Here is a 20466-nt window from a genome sequence, read left to right as displayed (position 1 = left end):
TGTCCCTGATTGTCCGTAGAAAGCTCTTTGGTCTTGCCCATGGTGGTGATGCTGGTTGTTTGGGTGTTGACAGGTGTCTTTTATACAGGTAACGAGGTGAGGCAGGTGTATTTGATGTAGATAATTGGTTGGGATTGGGGCTGTGTCTTAAAGAAAGACTAACTGGCTTGTAGGAGCCAGAATACTTGCTGTTTGGTAGGGGGTCAAATACTTGTTTTTCCTCATCAGATGGTTATCAATTTTTATAAATTCATATGATGTGATTTTCTGGAATTTTCTTTGGGATTCTGTCTTTCACTGTTAGAATGTACATATGATTAAAATTATAGATCGTTGCATTCTTTGTAAGTGGGCAAACCTGCAAAATCAGCAAGGGGTCAAATACTTATTTCCCCCACTGTATTAAGAGATTCTGTAACTAGATTCAACGTTGCAGAATACTTTTTTTCCCTTAGCCCTTCTCTTCATATAAGAAACTCAAAAAACACAGACATGCACACAAAACAGATCCTACGTACAATATTAAGACAAACAGATAGCAGAGACCCTAACCCTTATTGTGTGTTGCTCTTTCAGCCACCAGTGGTCACATTTTCAAGGTAAAAATGTAATGAGTCAAACAAGAAAAGATGTATAAAGACACAGTCATGGACATATTCACTGCTGTGTTTTTACTCGCACCTTAGAGATTTGTGTGAAACTGGGAAATTTCTTCACACAATGTCTACTTTCAGGCCAGAACTAAACTCAACCACACAAACACATGCGCAATCCCTTTCCCAACCGGGAGACATCCTGAGTTTGATGCCGGGGCACATCTCTGGTGCAAAGGTTTTGAAAACACCCTTCACTACCATTAAAGGAAATTTGTAAAATGTAAAATGCTCTGTACTTGTATAGAGCCTAGTCTTTTCGACCACTCAAAGCGCTTTTACACTACATCAGCATTCACCATTCACACACTGAGCCTAAGTGCTCAAACATAAACTAATATTCACACATGTTCATACGCTGACGGAACAGCCACCAGGGGCAATTCGGGGTTCAGTATCTTGCCAAGGACATGCAGCCTGGGGGAGCCGGGATTGTACCGCCGACCTTCCGATTAACAGCCAAACCGCTCTACCACCTGAGCCACAGCCGCCCGCTTTGTGGGTGCTGACCATGTGATCTTAAGTGTTCTTTGCCACTAACTGATGGAAACAGTTAGCATTAGCATACTGCTGGACCAGTGGGAATTTACTGAGGATTCATATAGTGGTGTTTGCATTATAACTCAGCACATTCAGACAACAGAGTGATGTAAACTGTGAATATCTTTTCACCAATGTCACAAATGGAAATTCTTGCATTATCATGATAATAAATAAAATATGTGAATTTAATGGTTTAAATACTAGAAGGTGCAAGGAAGTATTGATATGTGGAGAGCAGCACTGATGCTTTCCTGGTTTGAAGCGTAGCAGTATGTCTTTGAGATAAAAACAGCATATGTTAAGTCATGCAAGCCAATGTGCTTACTGCATATGTCAATGTGATTCAATCAGGCTGCCTCTGATGCCATAGTCAGTGCTGCACATGCACGTGTTCCCTTCTAAGTCTGTACCTGTGCAGTGTAGTGGGCCTCTTGCTGGCGTTGTGTCCCCGGCTCGCAGGCGCATGCCTGCTGTCGCAGCTGCTCCAGACGGGTCTCCAGCTCCAGCTGTTCCTGGCGGGCCTGGCTAAGCTGCCGCGCCTGCTCGCTGTGCACCGCCTCCAGCTCACAGCGCAGCTCCCGCTGCTCAGCGCTCAGCTCCCTTAGCCTCGCCGCCTCGCCCCCACGCAACGCCTCCAGCTCCTGGAAACATAGAGACTAAGTCAAGGGAAATAACAATAATAATGTGATACTTCACTGACCCCTGTAGAGAAAATGTTTTATATTTCAGCCCCTCCACAGGGAGGTCAGGTGTTTGATACCACAAGGGACTCAAATGGCGGCCTGCGGACCAAATTCAGACAGATCAAAAAAACTTTATAAATGACCTTTAACAGATTCAGTGCCATTATGGATGTAGTCAAGAGCAAAAAAAAATTGAAGTGGGAAAAGAGGACAGACTAGAAATTAAAGTTCTGCGGCTATACATTTACCTTTTTTCTGTTATTTTGTCTTTTTATAACTGAATATCTCATTTTAGAATACAAATGCAATTCTCTGTGAATACAGTGACATAAGTAAGCAGTAGATGTGGACGTCACTACAATGTAGGAATGTTTTAATAATATTAAAATGTTATATATTAGTGAAGCACTGATTTAACTTAATTGGAGTGCTGACTTAGCCTTTTGGATTTTTCCAGGCAGTGGGATGAAGGGGTCGGTGGGAGGTGAACATCACCTCCACATCTACATCAAGGACACTTTTAATAGGCGAGGACAGATTTGGTCTAGTCAGGAGCTCATTTATCTCGGTCTTTGTTCTTTCAGACTGCAAACTCACCATTTCCAGCTGCAGCTGCTTATGCAGGGTGGAGTTGAGCTTCTCCTGCTGCTTGCTGTACATCTGCATGATCTCCACAACAATCCTGTCCTTGTCATCCTCCAGCCCCCCCATCACCACTGCAGCATTGCTCATGGCGGAGCCCATGTCCTTAGCCACTACTTCCGTTACCGGTGACAACAACGACGCAGGAGGAGGAGGGGTGCGGGCGGGATGGTGGGTGACTTTCTTGCAGCTCAGGCTGCTTGTCTCCATGGAAACTGCCTGGGTTTGGCATTCCCGCTCGGTGGCCAAGGCAGTAGCGGCACGTTGGGATTTGGCCTCCTCGGTGCCTGCAACGGCGGGAGGCGATGCATGAAGATCTGAGGAGGGAGGAAGAGGAGGATGAAGGAGAGTTTATAAAAAAAATTTAAAAAAAAGCAGGGGAGGTGATTGAAAGAGAGGAAGTGCGAGCTAAGCTAGTGTACACTCCCGCCTACGCTTTGTAACACCCTCGCACAACCTCACAGAAGCTCACACCTCTTTCTCAGCGTGAGTGCACACGCAAGCAGAAGCGCGGCATGGCAACAGCTGACAAACAAGAGAGAGAGAGCGAGAGAGAGCGAGCGCGCCTAAAGGGCCGTGTGTGGGAGATGCGCTGCTCTGCGTGGGCTTCTCTATTCAAACTCTGGCCTATTCTCTCACTGTAGCCTTTAAAAAAGGTGCACATCCTGGGAGAAGGATCAAACAGGCCGTGTCACACACTCACACACAAAGACACATGTGCACAGATGCTGCAATGGGGCATGTGTAGTCTAATAATGCCGGTGCATGTTTAAGCTCACACACAGAAAGAGAAGAAGAAATAGTGAAAGACAGCATGAGAATGGTGTGTTGTTTACCAGCCAAATGCATTCATACAGTATGTGTGCGACAGGAAACAGCATGCTCTGTATACAACATGGCACTGGAGAGCACACTCTTTTACTGACTCAAGCTGCACATGTGCGTACACACACACACACACACACACACACAAAATGGTAGAAGCACACAAATAACAGGAGTGGGTCATTTGGTAGTGGTTGGAAAGGAAATAAGCAGATGAGAATGAGAGAAAGGGAGAGACAGAGTGAGAGAGAGAAAATGCCACAACAGAAAGAGTGAAAGGCAGAGTGGGAGAGAAGAGGAGGAGGATGAAGAGGAGGAGGGGGAAAAAGTGACAGCAGACTGTGAGGGAGGCGGAGATGAAGGGAGCCAGAGAAGAAAGAGGCGAGTGTGGATGAATGGAGGGATGAAAGACGAAGTGCGGGAGCAGACGGAGGACAGACTCAGAGGATGTGGAGATAGCTGCCAGGAAAAAAAAAAAGGATGGAGGGAGGATAGACAGATTGCTTGGAGAAGAAAAAGGGGGAGCAGAACGCCCGAGAGATATGAGAGCGAGACGACCTGGCAGTCAGATGTGGCGTAAAAATAATGACCGAAACAATTCCTCTCTCTCTCTCTCTCTCTCTCTCTCTCTCTCTCTCTCTCTCTCTCTCTCTCTCTCTCTCTCTCTCTCTCTCTCTCTCTCTCTCTCTCTCTCTCTCTCTCTCTCTCTCTCTCTCTCTCCATATATACAGACATAAAAACACAGTGCGGAGAGGGGTCACTGTCATTTCCACCCCTCTCCTTCATCGATAGTGAGGTGCCCCCGCCCCCCAAGTCTTTATATGAAGGTCAAAGCATGATTATGTGCGTCGCTGCAGGCTGCAATGTTGTGTTGTTGAAGTGTGCGTGCATGAATGTGTGTGTTAGATGCAGATTGTATGTTTACAGTAAGCACGTGTCTGCTCTTCAAGTGTGTTACAGGGACGTGATCTGAATGTCTCTTCTGCTTATGTTGTATGTAAATCGCTCTTGCTTGCCATGTCACATATTCATAGTCGGCATGTGTGTTTGTGTGTCTAATGTACATGCAGTGGACACAGTATTTAATTATTAATATAATATCCATATATTAATATAATTAATAGTTAATGATCAAATATCACCAGTGTTGTCCGCCTTTGGTTGTTAATGGAAATCCTTTAATTTGAAATTGACTAATATCAAATTAAGACTAGAGCACATTAATATTTGAAAACAAAAATAGTGTTTCACTTTGCAGTCATTCATTATCTGTTCAGCATAAATGCTGAATAGAAGGCATTAAAGTAAAGTGGTTAAAATGATTAGATGACATTATAAAATAGGTATTCAATCATTTTCTTTTTTAATTAGTATTTCATTCAGCTCTTTAATTCATTTTTGTTTATATCCAAACCTTTTTAATAGTGGTATTTTTACCATGCTTATACGATTTCTGAACATTACCTGTCACTTTACCTGTTGTCTCATGTTGAGTGGGTAACATAGACTCTGGAGCATGTAGCTAAAATTAACTAGTTCTACAGTTAATAATTCAGTGGGTAAACTGGAAGCAATATCCTGCCTTTTCATGCGTTCTGCGTGTGCTTGTTTTAAGTTTTTCACTTGCATGAACACACGTCGTCAAGTAAGTAAAGGGAATTATTCTATTTTAGTAGTGTTAGATTTGAATCAGTGTTTGACACAACTGATCATAACATATAAATGAAAAGGCCTGATATGTGGGTGGGAATTCCCGTGCTCAGTAGTTGCTTGATTTGTATATAAAAATATAAAAGGAGGACAGGTTTAAGCATGACGTGGGACTTTATGTCTGGGAAGGTTTATGTTAAATTTGATCACATTTTACTTCTCGTCTGTAAAGCGCATTTGGCATTGTGTAGTACAGTACCTCTCTGACCTGCTTATCCAAGATCAGACATCTTATGTCATCTGGCATTAACACTGTTCAAAAGTAGACAAAAATTCCTTCTCGCTTGGAATGAAATCTGCTATATAAATGCATATATAAATGGTGAACATGTGTGTAATGCAAATCCAATTTCTACATTGGTGTGGTAAAATGGTATATGTTTGTAATTGAGCATGACAATACCATGTATGCATATTATGTAAATGGTTTTCCATTCGTCTCCCTTTGTACTGTGTGTATTAGTGTGGGTATGACATTACTGACCCATGGGTGGCTCGTCATGTCCCAGCACTCTGCGGCTGTAGTGGTGTTTGAGCAGCGCGCCGAACATCTCGGGGCTCATCTCCGCCTCCCTCTGCAGAGACACGTTGGGAGCCACCATCTTATCGTATGTGTACAGGTAGTAACTGGGAGAGAAACCGAGACAAAGAAAGAAGACATTTAAGATCTAAACTGAATCTAATACTGAATGTAAAATAGCAAGTAATTTAAATTAAATTCCAAGTTTTCCCTGATTGCACAAGGTGGGTTATGCTGCTAATTAAGTACATACTGAATTGATTGTTAGTCATTCTAGTTATAATGGTAGCAGTGTCACCTTTCACATACTTCTGTCTTTGCAGTAAATATCGTAAAATGTTAAAAGCTATGGACTTTGCAATGCCAATACACATACGCCTGCTATAACTTATATGGCCGTTTTACCTCTACAGTAATAAAACCCAGCTTAATCAGAGTAATAGAACAACAGTCATTTGGTGGCTACAGTGACTGCACCATCTGAAGACAGGAGCTGAAAACACAGTGTGGAAAATATGGACATTTCTTATCACATGTTTACAGAATCTCAGCCAAAACAGACCTTCGGCTTATCGCAAATGTCCAGATAGTGGGCACAACTGAGAGAGAGAGCGAGCGCGTGCCTGGAAATGCACTGAAGTCACTGAGCCAACACTATCTGTCTATTCCTAGCTGCGTGGGGGGGGGGAGCGAGAGAGAGAGAGAGAGATGGAGGAGAGGAGAGGAGCGGAGCGAAGAGAAGCTTTGAACCCCTCCCCCCATCAGTAGCCCCCTGCAGATAGAGCTGTGAACTAGGTTAAGCATGACAGCGCAGCGGGCTCTGCCTGAAAAACTATGGCATGACCAACCAAGCCTCGCTTCCTCTCCTCTGGATGGAAACGAAGTGCTGCCTGCTCGCCTGCATGTGAATCTGAAACTCCTTCACATGAAAACGCCTAAGATGTGATTGAATAATGTAATACTGCCTCGCATTTGAAGTATTATTTTCAAGTGTACCGCTAATGGATGTCGGTGGTAACCCGTTAAGTGCTGCGGATGTCAAGCACGACGTTTGGCTGTAGCAGCTCATTGTTACCAACGCTGCAATGCAAGACACGTGCTTCAAACTGCACTGCGCAAGTCCTGACTGGTTTGAGAGAGCGTAGCAGTCATGTGAGGCTGGTAGGTGACCAGAACTTTAATCTTGCCAATTTGTCTGGCCCGGGCGTCTGCGAGCCTCCACACAGTCAGTGTGTCAAGGCAGTCACATGTAGCCGTGGCACCATAAACCTTCCATCTTTTAATCTGGGTCAGATTACTATCTGACCCAGATTACTAGCTCTCAGAGAACGTCATATCCAAACACAGGCTGGTATCCTCTGTGGGAGGGATTGAGGGAGGAACAGAGAAGCAGAAGAGAGAAAACAAGGGCTTTGTGAAGAAAAGGGAAGGAGGGAGGAAGTGAGGAGTGGCGCATGTGATGAAGGATAAAGCACGAGGAGGCAGAAGAGGGAACACAGCACCAGCAAATTAGGGATGGGAATTTCATTTACTAAAAAAGAAACTGAAGTCAAACTGAAACTTAACATTTCTTACTAAAGCAGAAGGGCAAAGAAACACACGTACACTATCTGGCATAGAGGCAGCAGGGCTTGTAAAGAATAGCTTCAGGTATTGATATCAAAGTTAATGAGGTGTAGTACCTGGGATGGACCAGGGTGGGGTGTCCTGGCTCCTCCTTGATGTCCGAGAAAAGACGGTTGAACACCAAAGTAGGTGGAGATGTTTTCCCCTGTGGAAACCCCCCACAGACACATAAATATCACACACCACAGCAACATTTTCTTCTAAGCTACTGCGTTATGTTACAAAAGGCATAGAATGACATCGTCCATCCGCATTTATTGATCTTTGCATGCCATCTTGGAGTTGAATAAATTAATTATCACAAGATGCATGCACACACAGACCCACATGTGTACACACACATGCATACATGGAGAGATGCAGCAGGAGAAGAGGGGAGTGTTCTGTACTGCTGGCGCTTATGGAGCCATAATCTAATAAAGCTAATATATGCATGCATACACGTGGATGAGTGATCATCCATCAGGCATCAGCTAAAAGTGTGTGTGTAATAATGTGTGTGTGTAAAAAAAGATAATCATGCATGTTAAAGAGCCTCTTCCCTGCGTGTACTGCAATAAGGGGGAGCAGCTGTACGAGTGCATTTCCTGACAGGTCAGAGAGGAGAAGTGTGCCGCTATGAATGGGTGAACAGGGAGGTTGTCTGGCGACCCTGAGAGCTGACCTGTGTGTAGTGGCGGGGGAGGGGGAAGAGAGGACGGGATGTTGGTAGGAAGTACGAGTCGACGGAGAGGTGGGGTGGATGGATATGGGGAGGGAACCGGCAACTGACCTTTCGCGCAGGGTCAGCATCGGCCAGCTTGCTGCTGGGGGAGCAGAGATCTGCCGAGGATTTCCTCACCTGGCTCTCCTCCTCCTCCTCCACTGCCTTCTGCAACACCCAGAGAAAGACAAGCCAAGGTTAAACGCAACAGAGAAAGAGAGCGGCAAGATAGAGTGCTGCATAAAATACATTCGTAAGAGCAATTAAAATGATGCACGGACTCTGTCGAGGGAGAACGAGAAGAAGAAAGTGGTGAGAAAAAAATTATTATAACTGGCACCGCAGAGGCTAAGGTCACAGACGGGAAAGATAGAGACAAATGGCATTTAAACTATAGGAAATAGAGACAAATCACATCCAAGAGATAGAAAATGGAGACAAATGGCATTAGAAGTGAGCAGCTTGTGCGAGTGGGCCATGGCCTGAGTCGGCTGAGATATAGTGTCGGAGAAAACAAAGGCAGCAGGAAAATGAATAAGCTAAGAGTAGAGGCTGAATGAGACCACTGAGGAAAGCTTATGAATAAAACACAAGGAAAGCCACGCTGATAGTCAACATGGCTACAGCATGGCCCGTCATTATGTGCTTCTGTGCACATGAGTCATCGGTATACATGCAACGCAGTCGGAGTCAGCCTTTTGCTCAATGCGTAGACATATTTTCTGTTGAATGTCTATGATTCATTGTGTCAGCTTCGTACGCTCTGAGCCGTGAGTGTTCAGTAAATACTGCTGGCACTGCCTCTAGTTGTGTGTCCTTGTGTGTGTGTTTTTGAGCAAATCCAGGACACGCTCAGTGAGAGGCTACAAGCTGATGGAGTTGATGCTTATCTGCAGCAGACAGGCCTGACACTACATACAAGCCTGCCTGCAGTTCTCACACACAAACAAACTGATATGTAGCAAAGGTACCAGAGGAACAAGACTTTCCAGCAATGCAATATGAACCGCTATCTATAAATTTTATCGTCAGAGCAATATGAACACGTTCAATAAACACACCACAAACGACTGCCTGAAACACAATGAATAAGGAAAATTATTTAGGGATAGGTACCAAAACCTGGTATTATACGGCCCCGGGAGCTAAAGACTAGTATTTATTATCACGATGCAGCCTCTGTCCTGCTCTCCCCCACAAACACTTTTTGATGTCAGGAATTTTATTTACATTTTAGATTTGTTTCCACTGACATATTGAGTTTCTTTTGTTACTATGCTGTTGTAACATTTAGCTACAGGGAAAGAGGATAAAGAGGCGGAGAGAGAATTCAATGAGAACAAGCAGAACCAAAGTGCAGAAGGACGGGAGAAAGAGATAGAGGCTGTTTGAAAGCATCAATAATTTACTTACTAGCCCTACTAGCCTAAAGCCATCTATAAACATTTATCCACAAAAATACATGCAAAGAGTTGGATACAGCGAATGATAAAGAAAACCTTTCATTAGCTAGACAAAGATTTCCTCTGCACTGCATGGGCTAAGAGACACTGTCATTACCAGAGCTAAACAGACTCAGAACAATACGACCAAATTACTGTGACAGCTAGGTATTAGCCACCTTACACACACACACACACACACACACCTTTGTAGGAATAGTTTGACATTTTGGTAACTTTGGAAAGTCATTTATGAAGCAAAATAGCTTCTCTAATGTGACTCTTCCTCTAAAATCACAGATGTTTTTACATTTCTGTTTATATACGGGTTAAACAAACGAGATACCACGGCGTTAATAGGTCTGCGTTAGAGGTGAAAATGTATTTATGAACTTTGGATTAGAACCTGGGTTGCCGTTTGTCTCCGCCTCCTCCTCCTTTATGCTAAGCTAAACTATAGACGTCCTGGATCCAGCACAGGAACAATCTGGTCTCAGCTTGGAACGAAAGAAGCATATTTCCCAAAATATTAAACTATTGCATTAAATATATAGTGAAGAAATAACCTACGCCTGTTACCTTTTCTGTTATGTCTCAAAAAACAACTACTAGTAGTCCTTATTTGAGTATGTGTGTGTTTAAGTACTGCATGCAGGGGATAGTCCCTTATTTACAACAGCATGGATGAATGAGCATGCAAATGTAATGGGCTGGAGCCATATGTATTGCCAGGGAGGGTGGGTGGGGGTGTGTGTGTGTGTGTGTGTGTGTGTAGAAGGGGGGCTCGTCCATTTACGAGCACTTGTGGTTGGCCTTTTTTCCCCCTCCAGAAGGCAGTACTGCAGAGCTGAAGAGGAGGGAGGGAGGGAGTGAAGGGGAGGCAGAGAGGATGAAGGGACAGGGCAGAGATAGAGGGAAGGTTGAATTGACAGGAACAATAATAATCCCACTGCAGTGGTGTCGAGGCGAACAAGGTACACACTGTCTGGATTCCTTCTGCCATTAAGGCTGTCTGAACGTTTATGTTGATGGCATTCCCTACTACATTCCCCTAAAATCTGTCACTCCCCTTGCACAAGTGCGCGCGCGTGCGTGCGTGAGAGAGAGAGACTAACACAGACAGAAGGAGAACATGGGCCCAAACTGACATCAACACCAGGTCATCCAGAGGTCTCATCTGCTTGACCCCCGTGACAGCAGATGCTATGCTGATGAGACAACTGACAGCTCATTAAAAAGGTAGGTGTGTGTGTGTACAAAGTGTATATATGCTTGGGTGTGTGTATCCGTGTATATGTATGTGTGTGTTCAACTAATGGTTGTCTGCGTCTCTCCCTGTAATTCCTGACAGTTACCTGACAGTTGACAGCTTAACGCCCCCCGCCCACACACTCACTCACACATCCCCTGCTCATTATTCCAGCCTATACCTTTACAAATGTGTGCGACTGCAAACGTTTCCACATTTTTCAACTGTTTTCCTCTTTTCCCTGTTACCCATCTCTCTCTCTCTCTCGTCTTCTGTTTCACATTTTCTCCACCCACCTTGCTTTATTAATACACGCCACGCTGCTACTCAGTCCTAATCTAAAATAATGATGCGTAAACACGCACACACTCTCACACGTCATGTCCAGCCCTTTGTCAGGCTGAAGCTCGCCGTATGATGATGTGGATTAGTATTCCACACACTCGTTCAGCTGAACTCTGCCCTGTTGCTCCTAATCACCACCAGTCTGCCTGCCGCTGCAGCTACACACAGTTCATCCCACCACTACACAGTTAGAAAAAAAACAACTGTAGACACACGGCCATGTGAAGTTTTACAATATGACCCATTTCCAGAGCCTCAGTTTAGTCCCCAGACTATTAGCACATGTGACATTTCTACAGCAGATGCATTATTTGGCCTGAGTGAGGTTAAATCCAACAATTACAAGCAAGCAAGCACCACTCTAGTACTACACAGACACCCATGACCGTACATTACCATACACAGTCTGGCAAAAGCCAGAGTACACCAGAGCCAACATTAGCTTTCCCACCGCAAAGCACTAACATCTCCTTTACACCAGGGATACTGTGGTTTGCTCTATTCTCTTTTTAGCTGGAAAATGCACAGCAAAGGGGCATTTGAAATGTATGGTGACATACCCGTGTAAGCTTCTGCAAAGAGTAATCTAAAAAAAAGGTGTAATTTTAAGCTTGTTCACTTTGCAACTAGATTAGTTGTTTTTTTAAAGTTAAAAAAACAACTAATACTTTATTTGTATCAGAAGACTCCAAAGGATATGAGTGAGTGTCTTTCAGCTGTTGCCAGTCAGCCCTCATACCTGCAGACACAAGGAATCTGGTTTCTTTTCTACTCATGGTTTAATTTATATTCATCTAAGCTTAAAGGCAGACACACTGCCACACAGAGTGCAAACAAGTCCGAGGTCAAGCTCTCCCCCTCCCCTCTCAACTACGGTCACATGGACACTCCAGATGACTGCCGTCTCAGGGCACACACACACAATCACACACACACACACACACCCTAACGGCAAATCTTATCTAGGGCACAATAAATGTGGCAAGCCTGGGTCTGACCTTTCATTCCAGAGCAGCTTGTGTGTGCGCGTTATCAAAATCTATTTAAAATCCCTTCTGTGCCCTGAAACACCCAAACACTGTTGGGCCCCAATTGTCTTCACATCTGTAGAAACCCGGGCATCAGTGGTCAAGTATGGAAACTGAAACAAACCCCCAGAAGAGCACCACTATCTTGCTCATGGGACAGAAACACAGGGCTTCAGAAAACATAACTGTGCCAACCATCCACCCTCTTCCTCCTCCTCCTTCCCCCCTCTGAGCCATTCATGAGTATGGCATTCAGTGTGAGGGGGTGGGACGGAGTTGGGCAGCAGAGGACGACAGAGTAATACAGCTAATTCTCCTTCCTCTCTCAGGAGGAAGTAAACAGCCTTTATTTGGGTGCCTTTTCATTCTGCCTCAGACAGTGAGGGAGCAGAGGAGGAACACTCACGGAGACACTCAGTCACGCCCTGTCTGTTTCTAGACCACATCCTGTTCTGCTGCAGTCGTCAATGTGTCAAAGATCAAGTTACAGACACGTAGATATATATACACTTCCTGGCCAGAAGCATGCAACAATAAGATCTGCCTGAATGTGTGTCGCTGAAACTCATTTATGTCTTTTGTCTTCTTCCCTCAAGGTTTCCCCAAATGTTGATGTAGCGAGCAGTGAAGATCTGATGTGTAAAATGTGCATCTGTCTTTGGAGTCTAGTTCTGTGTGTGTTTTATTGGGCTCCAGTGCTCTGGTGGTCCCACCTGCCCCCCTCCCAATGCACACAGGCACTAGAGGCCTTTATATAGAGGCCTTAATCCAATAAGCCATTTATCCATGGACTGGGAGCCGCACTTTGTTTCAGCAGCCAAATCAATAACAGCCCACAAGGGAACCAGCCAGCAAAGTGAGGCATTTAAAGGAATACACTTTTTGGGGGGGGGGTAAAGGCTCTCTAATTAACTCAGTACTGTGAAATGAGATGACTGGGTTTTGTTTCAGAGCCTACATGTTTTAGTTCTTGACTAGGGATCTGCTGTGAATGCTGAAGTCTTCAGTTATACTTGTGTATAATGGAATTATGCTTAAAAAAAAGTCTATGTTTGCCACAAAGACGGCATATTCCTCGATCACTTCAAACCAAGAGCCGACAATAATCTTTTCTTGTCTCTCTGCTCTAAGTGTTTGACCCTCTACTTAGTGCTTCAAGGAAAGAATGTATCCTATTACTTCCTGTATGTGCTGGAAAGATTACTCAACCTATTTTTCTGTCACATCAGCCTTGGCAGATAAGAGGTAATAAAAACAGAGCAGGGCACAGGAGAGGACAGGTCTGACAGGTGGACGGTTAGACAAACAGGTGACAGAGGTAAACAGGAAAGAAGGGGAAAAAAGGACATGCAAACTTGCCAAGATAAATGAAGAGACAGGCAACATGTGAATGTCAGTTTGTGCCTCCCCCAGATACACACACACCTGGTCCTCCCTCTGTCCAAAGGTCCACACACAAAGAGAGAGAGAGCAGAACCAGACAAGCACACTGATAAGCATCAGCCAGACTAGTCATGCCAGAGTCTCACACACACACACACACACACACACACACACACAGGCAGATAAGGACAGGTTCTTTCCCGAATGGCTTTGGCTTCAGGCCTCGGGCACATTTTTGCGCCACACGGGCACTCTGTCTAGACAGTCATCACCCGCACGTCAAACACACACACACACACACACACCCACACCCCCCTCCCTGTCAACGTGTTGAGCTCCTTTCTCCATAGATACAGCTACAGTCAGCCATTTTACAATCCACACACACACAGCTTAACAGCTGATGGGAGAAAATGAAGTGAGTTATAAAAAGGTGATCGTGAGGAATCTCCCACCGTAATGAATGCAACGTCTACTGTCCACCTACTGCAGCTGTAGCAGGTGGACAGGAGTTAAAATTAGAAACCACCAACAGCATTTCTCTATGATCCTTCACATAAAAAGAAGTAGCTCTCTCGATCAATTTTTCTATTCATCTCCCTCTCCCTCTCTCACCCTCCTCTGTTTCTCATGTTTCACAGTTAAATCCCAGGCGGCGGCTTCCAGTCTATATTCGCAGCAGTACATGAGGAGGGTTGTAGCAACGTTACCTCATGAATGGGCAAATTGTCTGACTGGAGTACACTAGGCAGGCCAAGGTAACCCCCACGTCTCTCTCTCTCACACACACACACACCATTTATGACACAGTTAAAGTAGTGAAAGAAAAGTACTGATGATTATTTTTATTATCAATTAATCTGCCAATTAGTTTCTGGATAAATCAACTAATTGTTGGGTCAGTGAAATGTCAGTAGATGGAAAAATTAATGGTCATTACGATTTTCTAGATCAAAGATCATTCATTCATGTCAAGAAAACTGAGAACAGCAAATATACACATTTAAAAGCTATAACGGGAGAATTCTTTTGCATTTATGCTTAGTAAATAAATTAAACAATCAACTATCAAAATTGCAGCTGACTAAATTTTCTATCAATTAACCAACTAATTGTTTTAGCTCAAATAAAAATATTTTCACATCCATCATTCCATATTTTTGTTCGAGCCAAGTAATTTTCACTCAGCTGTCTTACCTCATTTCAAAATGCTACTATTGCAACATGATTGAGTAACATTATGCATCTAGTTGCTATAATTCACAACAGAAACAGACAGAAAATGAATCCATGACAACTCTGTTAATTTAAGGCATTTATCAAGTAGAAATACCTACAAAAGTATAAAAAGTAAGTGTTTTTCACCCGGTAGTCTGACAAAATAAGCAATTTTGAGACATCACTGAATTCCAGAAGGAAGTCATTTACTGTATGAGTCATTGATCAGTAATGCCAGATATAATTGTTTCTTGGAGGCCTAGTAGCAATGATAAAACATTACTCAGATACAGGCTGTAATTTTAAGTAGTCCAGACATTGTATCAGAGGAAAGTACTATAATCAAGTAATATGAAAAGACGGCATATGTTGCTAAATATGATCATTTGAGCCACAATCACACAGCTTTACGAGAAAACAAGTTGTTTCAGCCTTGTAAAAGACTGGCAGGTTGAGAGATTAATATCTAAAACTTCCTTTCAAAAGTCCTTTCAGTCGCAGTAAAGAAAAAAGTAAAATGTATATTATTTTTCTTACCAGGTCATTTCACCTTCAAAGCTATATTATGAAGGCATCAAAACTACCCTGCAATCCCATCTCCCAAATTTACATCAATATTTTGGGGTGTTTATTAATGGTGCAGGTCAAGTGTCATTATTACACATCTGAAGCATTACGGGCCTGTATCAAAATGATACAGTGATGTAAATCCACACGCACAAGGAAATGGGAGTGCGTTTGAGTCAGTGAAGGGCATTTAAAAATCATCCATGCGCAAGAGAGCATAGAAGCTGTATACATGTGCAGCTTACCGGCTCAGTGTGTGTGTGCTCCACTTTCTTTCCCCAGTGCCCCCCTGAGCGTTAATTACCAAAGCTGTCAGGGCTCACCTATGTGTGTAAACCAGGCCAGGAGACAGACACGCACACACAAAGATGCACATGCAAGTTAACAGACATCCCATCCACCGACAGCTCCATCCACACAGCGGTGTAGGATGATGACGTAGTTTTCCGCAAGTGTCGTGAACAAATACGCGCACAGACACAAGTAGATATACTACGGTCTCCCAGGAGGACACATCGACTGAGAATGAGGCCAGTGGGCTCTTGTCTTGTCTGTAGATGACTGTACTCATCATTTGAGCTTCATCTGGGCAAGTGTGTGTGTGTGTGTGTGTGTGTGTGTGTGTGTGTGTGTGTGTGTGTGTGTGTGTGTGTGTGGTTTTTTTGGAACCAAAAACAAAAGAGAAAGTCTCCGGAGAAGCTGTTTGGAGGTGGGTTACTAGTTCAAATTCACAACTGGGGAGAGAAACACACACATGCACACTGCCACCACCAAAACACAACTCAGCTGCCTGGTTTTCTGTATAAGGGAACTCAGCTCACTATTCGAATGGATGAAACAACTCTGAGTGCTTGGAGACAGAGGCGAGTGAGAGAGCTGCAGAGAGGATGAGCGTTGCTAAGCAGACTGAAAGCCGAGAAAGGCTGTCAGCAAGCCAGCAATGCACGGCTATCGCTACAGAGAGAAAACACAAAATGGAGACAGTGCCCATCCCTCTGTCAACATCCACTGAAATGCCTTAAATTACACACTAAAGCCTGCATCAAACAGCCATTCAGTAACAGAATGTTTTTGTTTTCTTAAATTATATTTTGGGTCATTTTTATTGGATAGCGACAGCTGCAGGGAAGGACAGGAGAGAGAGGGGATGACATGCAGCCAGATGTATTTTATATAACCTATCAACAATAACCTGATCATTATTTGGCCTGAGTGCCATTTAAAGTCTTAAAGCAATGATACACTAACATTAGCTAATGTCTCTTTGTGAAATGTGGAAATAAACACTCAATTTATGTGCTACATCTCCAAAAACAAGACCAAAGAAAAACGGGCTTCACAGTTAAATAATAAGTGAGTGTTTAAATGAGATGTTTGCATGTTTTAATGCAAGAGCTGGAGTTGCCCCTGACTAAAACCCACTTCTTTACTGGCCCTAGAATGCGGTCATATATCGATCAGTGGTTTGTTTACTTCTTCTTCAGCACAGGAGGCTGCTCTGCTGTAATGTGGAACACTGCAGTAAATGTCAATGCTTGGATGGTCGTCGCTGTCTGAAACAAGAGGAGGGGTGGGAGTGATTGAGAAAGAAGGAGGGAAGATTGGAGAAAAAGACAGGGTATAGGAGGCTGACCCACGCTACAGTCACAGCCCTACATAAGAGAAAAGCTCCACCTGGCCAACACACCCCAAAAGGGTCAAATCTAAATCACAGACACGTGGAAAGAGAGACAGTTGAATCCAAACAGGCCCTGGGTCCTCTGGCTGTTCTGTAAGGAGCCCCAGTCTCATCCATATTACATGCAGGAGCTTGTTTGAAGCCTCTACTGCTCGCCTCTGCATGGGCAGCTTGGCTTTGCTGTCCAGGCCCCTCGGGCTCGAGGCTGTCTCTCCCACACACAAACACACACACAGCTCCTATAATGCAAATCCTTCAGTTACTATGACTCTCCCTCTTCTCTTTCATGCTCTCTGTCGCAAGCTTTGGTTTTCAAAACAAGTCTCTGAAGACGATTCTGTCTTCTTTCACAGTGGTTCTGCAAAATTTACTAGCTGCATTTACTTTTAATCTGACAAAATATCTGAATTATAAAAAAAACAAACTATAGTTTTAAAACCTACACAATGAAATCTGGCTGCATTCTGGTCAGAGGCGGCCATTTATTTCCGTCCCGCTTGTACTGATGTTAATGCACCAAAACCCATAACAGGTGAACCCACAGTCCACACGTCTGATCGCCAGACTTCCTTCATTAAAACACCCGCTGTCTGAGGGAGGCTTGATGACAGCCGAAGGAAAGTGTGGCTGGGTTTGGTAAATGTCATTATGGTTGAGTCAGAGCTCTAAGTGAACACACCTGGGCCTACATCAAACAGACTGTGAGAGACTGGGACGGTGATAAATCTTTGTCCTGGCTCCACAGTGACGCTGATGAGTAGAGAGCAGACTGCAGCACTGATGGAGCACTGTGACTCACGCTGCAAGATAGGGTTGGTGTGGTGACGGGGAGGAAGTGGTTGCGTTTGTGTGTCTGGTTGCGTTTCTGGCTGTGTTTGACCCTTTAACTTCCTTTAATCATGGACTGCGGACTGTGTCATCTGCACAGCATCCCGTGCTACTGTGTGTATCATCTCTCTAATATGAGATGTCATCATGTGGACACGCTCAGCGCTCACATCAGGGTCAAGTCTGGCTTTCTGTCATTCACCTTTGATGACACAAGGACAAAATGTTTGCCTTTTTGATTTAAAACTTCAGCACTAACTTTCATTCTTTTAAAAAGGGCCACACTTGATTTACAAAATAGAAAGCAAGGCTGTTTGATTGTCTGCCAAAGCAGCAGACAGAAAAGGCAACCTTGCCAAAATTTACCACCATTTGACTGGAGGCTAGATTTCTTGCCTGAACATTAGTCAGGCTTCTGAAGAACTACTGTACATATGGCCTCATCTGGGACCAGGATGTGTCTCAGCCGGTACATTTTGACAGTGATGACAAAGAAAATGTCTGGCATAACTAAGTTCACTTGTCATAGGACCTGGTTAAAATGTAGCTCCCACAAAGGCAATGCATCAATCTTCAAAGAGATAAAGTCAAGGGCAATAAGGCTCTATGCTGGCCAAGTTGCCCCAGTAGCAAGGCTGTTTTAATACGGGCAAAACGGACGGCAGAAAAAAAAATGGACACGCAAAGAACGGGAATCAGTGCCACATGCTCGACAAGAGTCGCACACACAAGCACCAATCTGTTGCTTTGGGACAAGGAGGACTTGACTATGAGCTTGAATGCAAAGATGCTTACCTGCACTCACCAGTGTCAGCGCTTAATTGAGCTTCCATAGCTGAAGGATACTCATTTAAAATACACAACAAACCTTTATGAAAGCTATTAGGTGATTAATTGCATCTGGAGGTCAATGAACTCAAGGACTGTCTTTACTACTTTATGCTGTAAAGAGGTGCAGTGGGGCTGGTGAGCATCCAGAGGGATATAGTCTTTTATTTAAAGGATGTTGGTGAGCTGGTATGGATCCCTGAGGGATATGAGGCAAAGAAGACTGGATGTTTGCATGTGTGTGTCTGCACTAAGAAATATCAGGGAGACGGACGATTCCCATGAGCAGCATCCCTGCAGGTGGGAATAGCGGTGAGAAAAACACATCAGAATTTGGCGAAGCAGATGCAGAATGAGATGGAAGCCTGGGCAAGCCAGAAAATGTCACCGTTTCACCTTCACTAATGCAGCCTGGTTCACATATGCTAACTTTACAGCCTTGCCTTCAGCAACGTCAGGCTCCTGGTGAGATAAGGATTTACAGGTTATAGTAGCTGCCGGCAATGGAAGGGAAAGAAACGGTAAGAAACAGTTGGAGGGTTTTTGATGTCAGTGGAGCAAAGGTGAGGCTGCTAAATACAGGATGCGCAGGGCAAGCGATCACCTACCCGAGCTTGATACGTTTGCATCTCACTGAGGTTTGCTCTGCTTTTGATTTAATCTGGTGTCGGCTGAAGGTCAAACCTTGCACAGGCAACAGCAGCTCTTGGCTGCCACCATTGTGTGCAATTAAGCACATGGGGGCTGTTTGATTAAAAATGTGGACACCTAAATAAACAACACTAGCAGAATCGCTTCCATATGCAAATATCGAGACATTATCAAACATACAAAATAGATTACTGACGAAGTGGAGAGATGGGGATTCCTTTAATAGTACAGGCTGACTGTTTGCACCATGTATAATTGATCCGTGTAGTGGCTGGATTAATGTGTTGTAGATGTGCTGGGTGGCAGCCCAGCAGAACTCATGACACGCCTTTGATATCCTGTGTTTATCTCCCTGTCTGGGAGACTGTGGTTGTGGGAGAGTGCCTGTATGGTGTGTGTGTGTGTATGTATATGTGCCCCTATGGAAAGCGCTGTCTCTGGGTCTCTCCATTTATATCTTCATTAATCACCGTTCCCACCGGGACGGCGGAACAGGAGAGTCTTTCAAATGCAAACGCACTCTCTCTGCTTGCACACAACACGCACAGGCTGGCAGTCTCTCACAGCACACAACCTGCTCGTCTGACTGTCTCCCAGGGACACCAGACAGTGGACAGTTAATCTTCTCATCAACACATCGATTAATTAATACCACTCCTCATTATTCCGGTCTTATGCAAAAACAACCCAGGCAAGCTAGTCATACGTGTTACAATCTAAGCCGCCTTCTCTTCTTACAGTCTTGTTTGAACTCGTAGCCCATTATAGTCCCCTCTCTTTCACTTGTTCTTGCTCTCATTTTCTTTAGAAGAAACAAACTGGTCTGACACCCGGGGGGGAGGGGTGGGGTGGGGGGGCAGAGCACAGTGAACATGCAAACCGGCTGTCAGTCTAGGACTCGTTTAAAGCCTGCAGGACATTTGGCTGGGGAGGGGCTTAGCCAGTTTGTTTAGTCTATGAGACTGTTGGCAGACGTGGCAGAGGCTCCACTATATCTGTACTGACCTATCTCTGCTTCTGTGGTTAGCTCACATCACTCCCATAACAGCAAATTATCTTCTTCTTCTGGTGGTGAGGTGGGAAAAGAGTCCAAGTCAAGGAAACAGTCAAAAATAAGAGGCTGTGGCGGGAAGTTGCCACCAGCTAAGCAATGCTAAATTTGTAAATGTGGGGTTGTTGCGCCCAAGAAATCCAAGTAATGAACTCAACGGTGGCTGAGGCCTGTGACCATTTTCAAATGTTGGTTCTGAAACTAAAAACATGAAAAGATTATTATGATCTATTCAGGGCTCAACGTTAATTTTTTTGCAACTGTCCCTCCCAAGCCAGTGGTTTGAAACTTAC

At 44.2% G+C, this 20466-nt stretch overlaps 1 protein-coding gene across 1 annotated transcript in view; it reads right to left on the bottom strand.

Moving 5' to 3' along the window:
- The window catches only part of skila (SKI-like proto-oncogene a), a 33100-nt gene that overhangs the window by 5118 nt on the left and 7516 nt on the right, over positions 1–20466 (bottom strand). Inside the window, exons 2-6 of the mRNA XM_046051017.1 lie at positions 7975–8073; positions 7259–7347; positions 5541–5683; positions 2477–2838; positions 1607–1837 (exon numbers count right to left, since the gene is read on the bottom strand). Coding sequence (XP_045906973.1) covers positions 1607–1837; positions 2477–2838; positions 5541–5683; positions 7259–7347; positions 7975–8073 — 924 coding nt within the window. The remainder of the gene's footprint in view (positions 1–1606; positions 1838–2476; positions 2839–5540; positions 5684–7258; positions 7348–7974; positions 8074–20466) is intronic.

This window comes from Micropterus dolomieu, linkage group LG06 (genome assembly GCF_021292245.1).
Source record: "Micropterus dolomieu isolate WLL.071019.BEF.003 ecotype Adirondacks linkage group LG06, ASM2129224v1, whole genome shotgun sequence".
Lineage (NCBI taxonomy): Eukaryota > Metazoa > Chordata > Actinopteri > Centrarchiformes > Centrarchidae > Micropterus > Micropterus dolomieu.
The sequence above is the reverse complement of the archived record's forward strand: the minus strand, read 5'-3'. Positions and strand labels throughout refer to the sequence as shown.